The 16,939-nt window shown below is 41.4% G+C and overlaps 1 protein-coding gene across 1 annotated transcript; it reads left to right on the top strand.

The window, feature by feature from the left end:
• The first annotated feature begins 1,163 nt into the window (after positions 1-1,163).
• On the top strand, positions 1,164-1,773 carry LOC115771137. Its single transcript, XM_030716708.1, has one exon. It carries the CDS (start codon positions 1,381-1,383, stop codon positions 1,702-1,704), a length of 324 nt encoding a protein of 107 aa, XP_030572568.1. The 5' UTR covers positions 1,164-1,380; the 3' UTR covers positions 1,705-1,773.
• The last annotated feature ends 15,166 nt before the right edge of the window (positions 1,774-16,939 follow it).

Raw genomic sequence — 16,939 nt, 5'->3', positions numbered from 1 at the left:
ATGAATGCGGCCTCCAGGCTTAGGCTAATGGCGGGTCCCGAGTTCGAGTTCACTTTCAGGCTGTCAAACTGTGGCATTGTGAGTTATGGGCGTGTCATGTGCGCGTTCCATATGGCCAAGTCATTGGCGCTGGCGTTTGATGACTTTTAAACTTTCTATTAAACTATAACAACGATGATAGATGAATAATAAAAGTACAAAATACATAATAAAAAAGTTTGCCGTCATTGGCGACAGCGGCTGTGCGCGCGTATGTGTGTGCGCCTCTTGAGTGAAACTTCAGCGGCAAATGTCAGCGGCGAAGCCAGGCCGCCGGAACACCAGAGCCAGAGTCGGAAACTGCAAAGGAAAATCAGGAAAACGTTGCCATATTTGCCCAACATACGCTTAGCAGACAGAGCACTCGATGATGCCCAGGGTGCTGCAGACGAAGACTGATGCTGCTGCATTTGCGGTGAGTGCGTGCCTCGCATAAGTTAGTTTCGCTCCCTACACTCCCCGCTCCATTTCCCCGACACCCCTCAAAGCCGGGCCGCTTCCGGCCAGGAGTATTCAAGTGGCAGCCCGGAAGAGCAAGGCCGACTAAAGCAATGGCATCGAGCACAGATTGATGAGTTGTTGAAAAATGGCAAACTTAAACAACAGTTTGCCCACATAGATAAGACGGGCCGCCAGGAAATACGCCCCGGAATTTACAACGATGTGCACACACACACACACACACACACACACACACACACACACATACAACGCATGACTTACGATATGAAGAATGAGAGTTTGGCCTCAAGTTCGCATTCGCAGCAGTTCAAACGCAAACATAACCCCAGAAGCTGTTCTGCATTCCATAAACTAATTTTGTCAATTTTTTGCTGAGCTCAAAATGAGTTAGAGCTAAGTATTTGGAATAAAAATCTGGGAGCAAGTGGCAAAAACTTAACTGTTGGAAATACTGAGCTGGAATAACGTGCGAAAATTGCATATTTTCGAAAAAGGCGTTCAGATTTAACAAAGCTCGAGAAGTTTTAAGTCGAAGAAGGGGAGCTATCATGGAATTTATAGGCTAAGCAAAAATCTTGACAGAGTTATGAGAGTTTGAAGTAAAGAGAAAGGCATTTACAATGGACTTGGTTCACAGTAGTCGATAGCAGTTGATTTTTCAAATATGAAACCAAATCATGTTACCTTAACGAAAATTTCAGTTTTCAGAAAGTTACAAGACTGTAATTGAGGCAATTAAGCTATTTTTGCAGCTAAAGCGCGATAGTTTTTGGCAGTTGGCCTGGCTAGAATTGTCAAAATCGGAGCGTCTGCAGCTAATACACTGACAGGTCTGGCTGTCATTTTTTTTTTTAAATTGTGAAAGTTTTTGAATTCAATATGGAGCTGGCGAACAAAACCAAGATGTCACATCAGTTGGCCATTTGCTATCGCAGCATCTGCGTCAATCTGCCCGTGTTTGCAGCCGCCCTTGGCATATTCATTGCCAAGGTGGGACGACGCGTCTACAGGCTGGCCATGAGCTGGGACCGAATCGTAGAGCTATACTCATGTGCCTGCCTGGTGGCCCTGCTCATGTCCTTGGTATGGTATTATGCCTGTGTGGCATATCGTATGCTGGCAGCGCGGCATCGCAGCGTTGTGCTGATCACGGATGTTGTGCGATTTCTGTTTACTGAGGATGCCGACGAAACGAATGAATGAATGACTGAACAATTATTATGTTACATCTGCTAATTAGCTTAATTAATGTTTAATAAAAAGTAAGCTTTATACTAAATCGAATTGCGTTAATAATGATGAAAGTGCACATGCAAATGGTTTAATCAAAATGTAAATGCAAATGCAAAAATTAAAATGTGCCCATCCCAAATTGTTGCAACCCGTAAACGCTGCACAAGAAAAAAAAAATGTGAAAAAATGAAAAAAAAATATTTATCATATATAATAATAAAAAAAAGGGCAAGCAGACATTTTGTAAATATTATTACAACATTTTTTGCCATTTATTTATGCTAGGGGTGTGCGTGTGTGTGTGTGTGTGTGTTGGGGGTTGTGTATTTTATTATTTTTGCTGGCTGCATGATAATAAATTTGCATTTAAATCACCGCCGCCGCCAACAACGCCCCGGCGATTGTCCCGCTCGTTGCTGGCTTCTTATTTTGTTTGGCTTTCTTTATTTGGTGGGCTGCCGCACGGTCTACTTTTTGGGGCAAGCGAAGAAACAATGGCCGCAACACATTGGATGTACACACAACATTATTAACCACAAAGTGTCACATGATTTTATTTGGCTCGTTTCCGTGCTTTTCGCATTTCACCTGCAGCTTTTTGCGCTGCACTCGTGTCGCGACACAAGTCGGGTGGACAGGCACAGGACTTTGCTCACTTTTATTTTTGGGCCAGACTTCTCTGTCGCTCTCTAGCTCTCTCGCTCTCCGTCTCTGATTTTAAACGCTGATAAGCAGCAAAGGACATTCAAAAATAAAATAGCTGCAAGTGGCACTTGTCTTGGACTTGCGGGAACTCTTGCTTCCCGGTTTCGGGCGGGATTGCACACAGTCCTTGTCCGCAGTTGCCATTGCAATGCAGTTGCAGTTAACAAACTGCAACTGGGGGATTGCAATTGCCATAAAGAGCGACCCCCCCCCCCCCCCCCCCCACCCCTCACCGAGCACCGACCACCCGATCAGGCACTGTCGCCCGTCGTGTCGAGGGCAAAATTGAAGTGCAAATAAAAGCTTGTGCAATTTTTGTTGTTGCCTAACCGTCTGCCCATAGGACGTCGCATATTTCAGCAAATTTTTTACTGCACTTTCAGCTGAGTTTTCGCTTCGTTTTGCTGGATTGCCGCCGGTTGCCGCCGAAATGTCACCGAAACAAGCAAACGGAAACACTCGAAAAGTATTTTGTTTGTTATGCTAAAATTTAATGGCACAGGAAGTCGTATTAAAGACCAGCCCGACCAGAGCAGCGCAAGAAAAAAAAAAACAAACTAAATAATATAAAAAAACATTTCGATTAAGGCAACAGCAACAGCAACAGCAGCAGCAGCAGTTGCAGTTGCAGTAACAATTCATTTTACATTTTACTCTATACGTATATATATATATATATATTTTTTTTTTCATTTATTTCACGTTTGATTGATTATTGGCACACGATTGAAAAAAGTTTGATATTTCTGATATATACATATATAAAAAATTAATAAATACAATGCATTTCACTCGTAAATGCCAATGTTGATTTTATGCAAATTATTTGCATGAACCGATGCAGCAAGAAAAAAATAAAGATGAGTGAATAAATTTAATATTATTGTTGAACTTTAATTATCTGCCATTTATTGTCATACGTTGTGCGTAATATACTTGCATAATGATAAAAAAAAAGAGAAAAACAATTTTAGCGAGTCTCTTTCACAATACTCGGGCTAATAAACGTTACACAAAAAAAAAAAACGAGAATGTGCGAATATATTCGGCACGTCGAAGATTTAATACCCTTGCAGAAATTTTCGTCTTGAAAATGCCGAGAATATCGTAGAAAATATAATATTTTACAATGTGCTGCTGTTAGATATAGTGATCCGATCCGACAGATTCCGATATGTATACTGCCAGAGAAAGAATTCCCTAGTCTAGTTGACATAGACACAGTCAGTTGGACATGGTTTTATTGACTCGGTTTATGTTATTGATCCAGATATATACGTCTATATATAAATAAATATATACATTTATATATATATTCTCCGGCTCAATGGTTTCGAGAACGTGTTCTCTACTGCGTTGCACAATTCATGACAATATTATAATAGCCTCAGCAGGTATATAAAAATGTTTGCATATATATGTGTGCGAAACGTAGTTGCATTGAAATTACAATTGCAATTGTATAAAGGATTCCAGAATATAAAACTCGGCTGTGCTCTGCAGTTGACTTTTCTTAGAGAACGTGTCCTTAGGGCAACTAAGCAACAAGATTCCGCTTACGTAATGAATGTTCAAATGTGAGATTCCGATGTGCTAGTGTTGTGTAGGTTGCTTTTATATAAATTTATTTTGCATGAAAATAAGCTAGCTTCTGGAATGAGAGCTTTTAAGGCAGCCAAATTAACAATGAAAAAATCTATTTTAAGAATTATTGTGAAAGTTTTAACCAAATAATTTAATGCTTCTTTCTACTTCTACTTTTTAGAGACTTCAAGCTAAGACGCAGTCGTTTTGCTTTTACGCAAACTCATTTCCTCAGCTTCAACTAGGAACTAAATATCTTTGGAATACGCCCATCGAGCCGCAAATATCTATTTGCAGCTGTGTTTGTTGTATTTAAACATTTTGAGCATTTCAATGTTTATGTAACATTTCATTTTAATCAAGTGTATTTTGCCATTATTTATGAATTTATTTGTAGGGCATTTAATTGTCGTTTATTTTCGTTTAAATTGCAATTATTTCTTGTTTACGCTGCTCAGTCAGTCGTCTAATGCCATATGGCATTGATTTTCTGCAATGTATCAATATAAATAAGCCATTTTCCATACGCTGGCTTATGCACTTGTCACATCTGCATAAGTAACCCCTCACTCCGCTCCCCTCTCTCTCTCTCTCACTCTTCTTCTTCCGTTCCCTCGCTTTTCAGCTCCATTTCCTTATCCGCATCTAATGCCTCTGCTGAGCTACTTGCAGACAGTGCAATCTGCTGCTGCAACAATTTGACACATTCGAATCGGAAAGTCAGCAATAGACAAGACGCAAGCTGACTTCATTCCAGCGCTAGACAAAGCCTCCAAAAAAAAAAAAAATAAATAATATGGCGACGGCAGCTATCTAGTTGGCGTCCCGCTGTGGGACACTGTGCGAAATTGAGTCGCAAGCGCATGTGAAAGGGCGCGTGGCAGTGTGCGGTGGCAGCATTCAAAATACATACGTGTATTTGCCACTTGCACAATTTCACGTATGCGAGCGAGTGTACGAGTGTGGGTGTGTGTGTGTTAGACGCGTAGGATTGCCACATCAAACTATGCTGGCCATTTATTTGGGCACGTGCCGCTCGTCATTTAAGAGTTTTGTCTGCACTTTCGTTGCCGGAATTTTAAAATATTTTTCGTGCCAAATGACTGCGTGGCTTTTACTTTTCGCCCTTTTTTTTCTGTTTTTGTTTTTGGTTGTGCGTGTGTGTGTCAGTGTGTAAGTGTGTAAGTGTGACTGTTGCTATTACCAAACACCTCTACAGACAATATTCGTTTTGTGTACATTCAGTCCTTGACATAAACACTTTATGCGTTGTCTTGTTTAACATGTGTGTATTTAAAGCGAAATTAAAATCAGAAATTTGAACAAAAGTTACAAATTTCCATTAAAAATAGTTACCGTAGTCAAAGCTTGTGAAGTCACTGTGATAGTTGAATATTTGTTTTCATATTTGTTTGCATACAAATTAGATAACTTTTACAGCAAAAATGGTTCAGGATTTTCAGGGAAATTAAAAGCAGCATTTCAAATTTGTAATCGTGTGAGCCCTTAACATAATATTAACTCTATTGGAATACTAGCTTATTTATAGCCTTATGTGTGTTAGCTGACAATAGTTTTGAGCCATATCGACAAGGATTATCCAACCTATTAGTTATTAACTTTGAGAACTCAAAAATAACTTTAAGGCATGCTTGCATGTTATATATTATCTCAAGGGATAACAAAACTTGCTGAAAAAGTGGCTGAAAAAATTGCTAACAAATTAGATAGTTAATCATAGAAAACACTTAAAGGTGGACACCTTAATTGTTGCACATAAATCACAATATAAATTATATAAAACACGTAAGAGAGCTTTAGTAGAGATTATCTGCCGATCGGAAACGCAGCAAGTTATCCATTATAGGAAAAAACTGCCTTTGAGTTGCAATAACAAAGCGCAGCTGCATATGAAGTACTTAAACTAATTCCCATGCTTACCCAATTTAACTATTTGTACTTATTCAAAAATAGTCTCAGTGGGTTGCGAGAGAGCAGCCAATTTGCTCACTAATGAAGCCTGGCACTAATAGAATTTGAAGCGTATGCATTCTACATATGATATTCATATGCCATGTACATTTGCTTTAAGGCAACATTTCAGTTGGACACGTGCTGATCATCAGTTAAGGGTTTTGCTACGGCACTTTCGTTGCCGGAATTTGAAAATGTTGTTGTGCCAAATGCCAGTGTGGCTTTTACTTTTCGCCCTTTTTGCAAACGCATGTGTGTGTGTGTGCGTGTGTGTGGCCGCAATATGACTGTTGCTGGCTGGCTGCTAACAAAGTGCCCAAGTGGTATGCAACATTGTTGCTGCCACGCAGCATTCAAATGCGGCGGCATTTTTATTTTTATTTCTGTTCGCTTTTCTGTTTTTGTTTTTTGGGTTTCATTTTCTGTTTTTTTTTTTTTGTAGTTTTTGAGTTGCTTGCCTGCGTCTCTGGGCATCATTTCCACTGACTGCGTTTCATTTCATTTCCTGTTGCTGTTGTTGTTGCAGCTGTATGTTGCTTTTGCTTCAGCAGTAATTTGGTATGCCTTTTGTTGCCTCTGCCTCGGTTTGTGCTGTAGCAGGCGAAAAAAGCAAAACAAAAACAAAAACAAAAAAAAAAACTATTTGCGCTTTTAATTTGAATTACAAATTGTATTCAAGTGCAACAAAATTTAATCAAATTGCTGCGGCGCATTGTTTAAAGGCGGCATAAAGCGTAAACGCGTGCAAATAAATGCCGAACAGGCTGTACAACAATGCCAATGTCCTGCCTTCCCCCCAGCGTGTGGCACCCAGTCCTAAGCCCTGCCTTTAACAGCCTTTTCAGCGCTTTAACACTTGATACCAGTTGAAATTTAATTGACTGTGTGCGCTATATGCATATTTGCTCAGTGTTTGTGCATGCGTGTGTGTGTGTGTGTGTGTGTGTTGACTTGTTTGCTGGCCATTATGGCCAGTGTCAGGCTCAGGTCTCTGGCGCTGCAATCTGCACCTGCAGCTGCTCCCTGCCACAGTCATTGTTGTTGATGCTGCTGTTGCAATTACCAAAGGACCTGCAATTCGCACTGACTGCAGCTGCGGGCAAATGAGTTGTAAATAGTTGACGCCCCGGCCAAATCGTTTAAATTGCTAAATAATGACAGTCATCGCAGCACACATACACATACACACACCCACGTACATACATCTACATGTTAGCTGCCTTTGTTGCCGGAAGATATAAAAGTATCGCCTAAAATGCGGCCAGTCAAAGCGTTGAGCAAATGCCAACGCTCAAGTGCGCATACGACACGTTGAACACACGGCCTGCAAATGTTCGTTGTGGTTGCATGCACAGTCACACGCACACCCACGTACACACACGCGCATACTCGCAACGTTAACGATAACAAGTGTCGCGCAAACAAATGCTGTTTGCTGCGACCCAAAACCGTGGTGTGTTTTGGGAAGGGGAGGTTTGACTGATTCTATGTTCGAACGGCTGCGAAAGGACATCGAACATGTTGGAACCAGGCGGACGAGTACGAGGCGCTGCGCTGCACACGATGCCCACGTTCAGCGCGCAGTTGGCTGCCGTCCTGCGACAGCGGTAGTTGTGTGCGCTTGACTGGCCCCAGTCTCCCTCTCCCAACCCCCAGCCAGGATCAGTGTCCGCCTGCTGTTACAGTGTTTGTGAGTGCAGTGCAAGCCAATATTAAAACAACAAAAATAAAGGCAAAAACTTGTAAAAAAAAAAAAAAATAGCTAAGAGCATAAAGCCAGAGACAGCAAAAATTAAGAGATAGACTCGTGTATGGACGGTGACGCCCAAAAGCGTGGGCCTAGTTAAAGCTGCTGCCCACGCACACACGCACACCCACACACATAGGCAAACACACACCCACACACAGGGGCACACACCGACACCCACACCCACACCCTAACCCACACTCTCACGTTATGTGGCCTGCAAATGACTTGTTTTCTATTTAAACTTTTTTTACTTGCACTTAAATATTTTTTTTATTTTATTTTTTTTTAGCTCATTTATTATAATTTTTTTTCTTTTTTTCTTTTTTCTTTTACTTAAGCGCTGCGTGTTGATTTTTCTATTCATTTGGCTGTTCCATTTTTGTTGTTGCTGTTGATGTTTTTTGTTGCGCCATTTTCTTTTGACTTTGTGTGTGTTACGGTCTTTTGCAAAGTGCGGACATTATGGGAACACACTGCCTGCCATATGTTGCCAGCCTCGGTGTTGGTGTGCCTGTGTGTGCGTGTGTGTGTGTGTGAGAAAGTCAAAACTTTGCCGTTGGCTCCTTAAAAAAGCCAAAACACTTTGCCTGCAAATAAAATGTCCATTGTGCTGTTGTTGCTGAACTTTTGCTGTTGTTTTATTGAATTTCAAGTGGGCCATTGAGCCGAGCGGCTGCTGTTGGTAAGTATTTTCAAAGTGGCTTATATTGCATGCCGTTAATTAAGCCACATATATTATTCAATTGTCATACATGTGCATATATATATATATATATTTATATTTACTTATATTGTGCGTATAATTAAAGAGTTGCCACATGTGCCACGCGTCTGTCCGCACGTCAGCAGCATTGCAATTATAATAAATCAATTCAATAAGCGCGCAGCTGACAGCTGAAGCGCACACAAAACGACACACACACACACACACACATACCACACACCTACACACACACACCTGGTTGATGTATAGCTGCGGCGCAAGCAGCTGACACTTTTCGCAAACATTTGCCGGCGCCAGCGTTTAAATTAATTATGTCGCCAAGCTAAGCCACTTGCACCCACACACAAGCACTTAAGCGTGTGTGTGTGTCTGTGTGGCCACTTCCGCTTGCAACACTGCGGCGGGCGGCGCCTCATGGCTTAGCTGCTGCAAAACTGTGGTCAGCATATGACATGAATATGCCACGAGTCTGGCCTGGCAGCCTTCGCATTCTGATAACATTAATTACACTCAAGTTGCAAGCAAGTTTGGCAGCAAGTTTGCCAGCTAATTGCCAGGCAGTTGCAAGCTGGTTGCTTTTAATTGCCAGCTGCTGTTTTCTTCGGGTTAGGTTAAGTCTTGCAGCAGTCACACTCTGATAACAATAATGATAGTCAAGTTGCAAGCAAGTTTATCAGCAAGTTTGCCAGCCAGTTGCCAGCCACTTGCAAGCTAGTTTTATTTGTTAGCTTCTGTGTTTTTTGGGTCTAGTTTGGCCCTTTAGTCATCGCACTCTGATAACATTAATGTTAGTCAAGTTGCAAGTTAGTTTGCCAGCTACTTGCAAGCTACTTGATTTTATTTGCCAGCTGCTGGGATTTTAGTTTGCCATTTGGCCTCATAATCGTTGGATACCGATACCAATTACAGTCAAGTTGCCAGCAAGTTTGACAGCCAGTTGCAAGCTGGTTGCTTTTATTTGCCAGCTGCTGTGCGACGGCACTTAGCCAGGTTGCCTGCAGCTGTCAGCCTGCAAGCATTTGGCAAAAGATAAATGGCATCCAGCCTCGTCGGCCCGTTAACACATGATGCCAACTGTCTCAACAGTCAACTCTCTATTTCTCTCTCTCTCACTCGCCCTCTCAACACTCGAGAGCAAAATCTGCAGCTGTTGAAAATCAACTGTAACTGCAGATTGAATTACGTTCACCCCTGGTTTTAGAGGGTTGGGCTTTGGGAACTGCTCGAACGTGAAAAGTTGCATAGGTGCGCCGCTGTCTGTCAGCCTGTCAGTGGCTGCTGATGCCGCACACACACGCACACATACACGAGCGTGTGCAACCACAGCACAAACACACATTCACACACACCCGCACGCACACACAGTAAATACTAATACCAACATCACCTGACATTGTTTGCTCTGCGGATTTGCATTGCGGTTAGCTGACGGCGCCGAGTCTAAGGCAAGCCAGCTGTGTGTGCGTGTATGCTGCCCGTGTGTGTATGTGCGTGTGTGTGTGGCTCGCAGTCAGCCATTTTATGTGCACTGGCAGCTTAATGGCCGCCCAGCCCCCAGCTACCCAGCTAAATAAATGTTTTCTATAATCAAATGGTAATGCAGTCAACCCAGGCCCAGAGATGTTGTCGTAGTCGGAGACTGAGCCTAACTTCCGCCACGTTACCAAAAACCAGCCAAGCGTCCAACTTCAGTCAGTCGATGTGGCCACAAAGGCAGCCCAAGATAGACCAGTGCAAGCCAGACCAGACCAGACCCGACCAGGCCAGGCCAGAGGCAGCTCCGGCAGCGTCTTCTTGTTTGAAGTAATTACATTGTTCGCAGGCATCGTAAAGTGGAGTGAAAGGCGTTAAAGTGTTAAGTTGCTTGTTAATTTTTTCTCCTTTCTGTTTCTTGTTGTTATTGTTGTTGTTGTTGTTGCTTTCTATGCTGTTTCAACTATGTTGCCAACAACGTACCTTGCCACTTGCCACGTTCTTCTAGTTGTTGGCCATCCGCTTTTGTTGTGGCTTAGAGTCGCGTCTGATTAATGAAGCGTAGCTACGTAGCTGGATTAAGGGTCCTGGCTGCTGATGTAGCTGCTGCTGCTGCTTCTTGTAATTAAGTTGAGTGTAGTATAAATAACTGTATTTGCACAGCGTCCGGCGAGAGAATGTTTAATTAATTTTGTTATTTTGTCTAAGTATGGCTAAGTACACAGCAATGGCTCAGCGCATTGCGGCCACATTCAGTCCGAGTTCTTGCCAAAATCAAGTTAGCAAGAGTTGACTCAAGTTCTCTATAACTTTGAGCTTAGTTTTGGGTTTGTACGCAACGCTCAGCTTTAATTAAATATTAATGACTGTCGTGACAAATTAATTTCAAGCTATTTTATTGGCATATAAGTATGCTAAGGTACTAAGCTTGTTGAAGTGATTTAACATAACGCAGCTAAAACAAGCCAAGTCAAAGCTCAAAGCCGAGAGTCAGGTTTTTAATTGCTAAAAGTCAGGTTAATAACTATTCAGTAACAAATATTCTAAGCGTGTATTTAAGACATTTCCCTTCACAAGGAGAGGGGAACATTTAAGAACTCAGTTTTTTATTACCTTAAACATTTCTCAGGCAGCCATTCCTTGAAGTTTTGGGCTAGTGAACCCCACTTTAGGAGATGTTTTCGTAGCATAGTTAATAAAGTCGAAGCCCCAGCGTTATATCCTACCCTTCTATACCCCTTTTAACTAAAGTTATGCGCCTTTTAAATGATCAAAGGACCTTTCCCTGAATCCGTCGCTAGTTTAACCAACAAGCTTATTAAATATATCCAGAACGCATGCTTGTATTTCCTCCTCAAAGCTATGTTAAACAATTTATAAATTTCATTGAAGATAGAGTTATATCCCATTTATTAAACTCTTCCTAATTAAAATGTCCAAAAATGAACTCAACCCCTAACTTGTTATCACACGTAATTAAAGATAATAAAACATATACTTTCTATATAATTATTTTATGGTAATTGTTGATAGATATTGCCCGCTTTTCCATAAAGAAGCAATTTTTAAAGCCATATATTGTTGCCCATTACCAATCATTAACTAATTAACTTTTTTAATAGAAATAAGGTATTATAAAAAAGTGTTGCATACTTAAGAGCGTCATAATTTATGATCTACAAAAAAAAAATGCTGTTGCACATATGAAAAAAAACGTGCGCGTTGTTGCGCGAATGATTCGCATTATGTGATTAAAAATTAAATAAAATTTAACGCCAATTGTGGTTGTTGTTGCAGCTTTTTTGTTGCGCCGCCAAAGTCATGCACTTTGCCACAATGAATGATCGCATAGATAGAGAATGAAAAAAATGGTGCGATTTTTATTGAATTTACATGCATAATAATGGCAAATGTGCTGCCATTTTTTGTTTAATATTTTTATATTGATAATATAATTACAATGCGAAATGTAAATTATAATTTAGAACGTATTAACATTTGCCATTCGTTCGCTGGTTGCCATGCCAAAAGGCACATAAATTATTTTTACTTGCAACAGCGATTTGTGTTTATTTGCAAATAAGCGTTGACACACACCCCGGCCCCCCCACCCCTCTGCTACCAACGCTTCGCCGCTCAGTCAGCTTACTTAATATGCCATATAAAACATTATTGCAAAAAGAAATAATGCACAAATTTATTTGCACATTATGAACACAAATTGCATAATTGCAATTAGATTTACGAGCGTGTTACAAAAAAAATGCAATTTACGTCGACCGAAATAATGCCAGAAATTTAGCGGGCGATGCGTAACTGGAAATTTCAGGCAAAATGGAAAATGGCCAAAACAGCACACACACACACACATTTGTTTCAGCAGGATTTGGGCAACAATGCACAGTACCGAGCAGAGAAGAAATAAATGCGACGTCCTAAAACTTACACGAAAAATGCTCTAAACAGATAAGCGAACTTACACACGACGAGACAAAAGGGGTAAATGGAGTTGCTAGCCGGGAGGCTAACTGTGTAGGGGGTGGGTGGGTAGGGGCGGTGCAGAAATAGAAAGCAAAGACAGAAAGTTGGCAACTGGAAAGTCAAGTTGCGCTCACGCTATTTATAGCCGACGTGGGCTTTTGTTTTCGATGGCCTTTTCATTTGCAGCCAACTGCAAAACACTCACAAAAAAAAAAAAAAAAGAAAAGCGGGCTAAAAAAAGGAAAACAAAGTCAAATACAGAAGAAAAAAAAAAGAGGGGAACAACTCCAACAACTTTGCCAAATAGTATGACAATGGAACTGCCATTGTGTGTGTATTTTTGTTCATCTATTTTCCCATTGAGGTTGTTGTTGTTGTTGTTGTTTTTCCTGCAATAGTCGTATCTTGTGTGACTGCATCTACACTAAAAGCCCGGAGCGCGCTCCGCTTAGCCGCAAACAGCCAAATGGCCGAAATGCTTTGAGTGGGTGCTTAAAGCTGTCAAATCTACTGCCGCACAATTTAAGCGTTCAATTGAACAGCCTCGCCAGAACCACCAGCCAGCCAGCCAGCAAGCCGGGACTAGCAGCAGCAACAGCAACAGCAACAGCAACAACAACAATAACAACTACAACCACTTGAACAACAACAATTTTGGTTTGGTGGCGTTGTCGCTGCCATCGCTAAAAATATTTTCGTAATTATTTTGCATGCAAAGTGCGGATTTTTCCAATTTTCACTTATCAAAGCGCACGCGGCCAATATGCAAAATGGTTTTGGCGGAAAAACAAATGGCTAAAAAAATAGGTGACAAGCGACAAGTAAAAGCGAACACAAAATACTCTGCATTTTAAAGTGCAAAAGTCACATCAAAAGTTACCACTTCCTAAAATGTTTTTAAATATTTTATAGTTACCGGTTTGATTAAGCTATGGATTATTTTTAAAAAGATTTTCATCGATTGTTATAGCTATTATTATTAAAAAAGCAATAATCGTGTTGTCTATCAGCGATCAATGGGAGAATTATCCATACGCAACTAAATGTGCATTATAAAAATGCCTTTACAAGTATTTTATAGTTACTTGTACAGTTATCGATCATTTTCAATCATGACATTGAATACAAGTGATCAGTGCTGGAAAGCTTCCATGTAATTCCCATGCAGTTCCCCTACAAGATTACCTTTACATTCACTTACTCGAACTTTGTTGAAATTGTCTTTAGCATTTGCTTAGATAAAGCTTAAAAACTCAATTTCCAACAAATTTTTCGTAATTACTGCAAACATTTAACCTAACCAGTCTCACTTCTAACGATCGTTTTGCAGCACTGCAAAAAGTTGTGGCTCTCAACAGTGTGGCAACCCTTGCATGGGACATGCAATATGCAAAAGCCAACAACAATGTTTGTTGTGCGGACGCACGTTTTGGCCTTTTTATTTTCATTCAGTTTTCTTTATTTCTTTTTGTTTTGTTGCAGCATTTTTTCCATTCATGTTGGCCGACTGCTGATGCTGTTAATCTGGCTAGGCTAGGCTATAGACGGGATTGGATTGTCGACTGAGCAGCGCTGGTCTGTGCACTTTTGTTTGAATTTGCACTGACACGAGGCGGTCGCAGGAATTGGTTAGCTCTGCCCTGGCTGCCTTCTGTGGCTGACGAAGCTCATGTTTACATTGAATGCTTGACGCGAGTTTGAGTATCTGTATCTGTACAGTTGTCGAGTGTGTGTGTGTGTGTCTGTGTGCGTGTGCATGTGTCTATAGTTGATTGTAAGTTTTGATGACAGCGTTTCGTTTGCATATTTTTGCATTTTGCTCGTTTGCTGTTTGTGCTGCTGCATTTACCTACGCGGGTGTCGCTGTCTGCTCTTGTGTATCTTTCGAATTGACTTTGTTGTCCTTGGGAGCACCCATAACAACCCACCAGCTCACACACACACACACACACACACACACACATTTACAGATGGCCAGCAATCACACAGCTCATAAAAGACTCCGTCCTAGTAGCTGCTTGGCTTCAGTGTCTTGAATGGCCATTAAAATTTAAGCACAGCTTGTTTAGTGCCTTTGGCTCAGCTCTGCTCAGTTCTGTTCCAGCACATGGAATCGTAAAACAGTTCTATGCTTTACGGGCTACTAAACGTTTACCATTGCCATCAGCTGCTGCGCCAATTCCGCACTATGACCAGACCCAGACACAGCGGCAACTCCAGCAGGACACAGCCTGAAACTAGTGCCAGATGAGAAGCGTTGCCAGCTTATGAGCATAAAAAAGGCTAGTTTTTAAGGAAAAACATGCTAAGAATAGCTTTATTTTAATTGAAAAACAACATTTCTGTTAATGGTAATCAAACATATATGGCTTTATGGGTTCGGTAAGGCCTCCTTCTGCCATCAATTAGCATAGGGTATAAAAAAGACGACCATTTTTTAAAGTACAGTATTTTAAATTTTAGCCGCAGTTTTAACCTATGTTTTTAGTTTGATTAAATATCAATCTACAACTATGATATCGTAAACAAAAGCTGGCCTACTTCTTTTCGGGGGCTTGAACCCTAGACTTCTTGTGCAATTTGTACTCAAAATAAAATAAAATATCAAACAAAATAATTGTACAATATCAAAATCCATGAAAAAAGGCCAATACTTGCGAATTCCAGTATTAAAAAAAGCCAGATTTGGCGGCAAACAAGGAAAATTGGTTGTCACTGTCAATGAGACAAGTTGTGCAAATATGAAAGCTGATACAAGTTGAACATGAAGTTCGTGTGGCACTTGGGCACCCTTTCAGCTAACTTCACAGTAGATAAACTCGACTCGAAATCTGTGTAGCTGCAGCTCAAGTATCTGTGTGCCTCTGTATGTGAGATCTATTTAGTCAGCCAAATGCGTTGGCCGCAATAAAATTCAATTTATAGTTTATTTATGCAGCTACTAAGAAATTAAAGACATAGACGTTGTCGGCGACGACGACGTACCGAGTGTGGGCCCAGACACATGTCAGGCTCATGCACAAACAACGCACAATCACACACACACACACAGACACACCCACACACACGTTTATATATATAAATCAGGCTCATAAAAGGCGCGCGCGTGGTTTATTGATTTCAAAAGCAGTCTTTATAGACTTTAACGAGGCACGCAGACGCTGGGCAGGAGGCATACAGAACATCAGAAGCGCAGTCTAAAGCTGTTTGCTTGCACGCCAACTGCCACGCCCAGCGTGTGGGCGTTTAAATTGATTTTAATTTTTCGTTGAATTTAAGCTCATTTAGATATTATGCACGGAGTGCATAGTGTTCGCGGCGCGGCTCGTAAATCTGTCCGTCAAGTCAAGCGCTAATCAAGTGAAAGTTCAGAGCTCATGCACACACACACACACACACACACACTCACACACACACACGCACACACACATGTACATAATGAATGGCAATACATGTGGGCGTGACGGGCTTTTGCATAATTTCAATTAATTTATGCGGTCAATGTTTAGTTTTAACTCGATCCTGTATGCGGCTTTTGCTCTAACTACGCGCCTATAAATCATTTTGCATAATTTATGCGCTGTCCGAAGCAAGCCCAACTAATCCAGCTGCTCCACTGACTGACTGCAGCCATTTGGCTGTGGATGTGGCTGTGGCCGTCAGCCTGTCATCTTGTGCACAATTGAAATTTCACTATATCATAACGATTTCAAGCTGAAATAGCCAATAATTCAAATTATTTAATGCGCGCGCAATTAGTGGTGCAAGCTTTTTTTTTTATCGCTCATACGCCGTGTGGCACGCACACAAATCAAACGCCTGAACAGCAAGTGCCGTCAACGCTATTACAAAATTTATAAGCGCACTTAAGCTCGGTCTGATGATGCCCTCACGGCAGTCTGAATGAAATGAGCACATAACTTGCCTTGGCGACACACGAAGTTGGCCTTAAAAAAAGCAGGAGAAAAAAAAAACGACCATGTGTGCTAGGACTCTGGCAGAGAAAGGCTTGCAAAACAATGCGAAACGCCGTCCTGACTTGACACGTCTGTCAACAGCCATTAAACGCTCGAGGCTTGAGCCGCCTGCTTGGCTGGCTGGCTGGCATCTAACCCAGTTTGTGCTAAAAGCAACCTATGCCCTGGCACAGATATGGAGACTCCTGCCCTGTCAGGAGTCGCAGCTGCCGAGCTACAAAAAAAAAAAAAAAAGAAGAAATGCCAGCGATTGTAGCTACCAAGTTCTGACAGCGCAATTTATCACTATTCACATGTGTGTGCGTGTGAGTGTGTGTGTTTGAGTGTGGCGGTGGTGGGTGTAATGCCTATACAACAGCCTACAAAGTTGAGGTCGTAAATCAAAACTTAAATTTAACACATGCAGCGACGGCAAATGGCAGCTGCCCCCCCCTAACCAACCAACCAACAAAAATGTCAGCCTCTTTTGTGTTTGCTATTTGTTTGTTTGATATTTGTTTTTTTGCGCGCTCACTTGCTTAGGCTTCAGCTTCGGCT

The sequence above is a fragment of the Drosophila novamexicana genome, unplaced genomic scaffold, assembly GCF_003285875.2.
Source record: "Drosophila novamexicana strain 15010-1031.04,08,12 unplaced genomic scaffold, DnovRS2.1 tig00000024-arrow-pilon, whole genome shotgun sequence".
Taxonomy (NCBI): Eukaryota; Metazoa; Arthropoda; class Insecta; order Diptera; family Drosophilidae; genus Drosophila; species Drosophila novamexicana.
The sequence above is the reverse complement of the archived record's forward strand: the minus strand, read 5'-3'. Positions and strand labels throughout refer to the sequence as shown.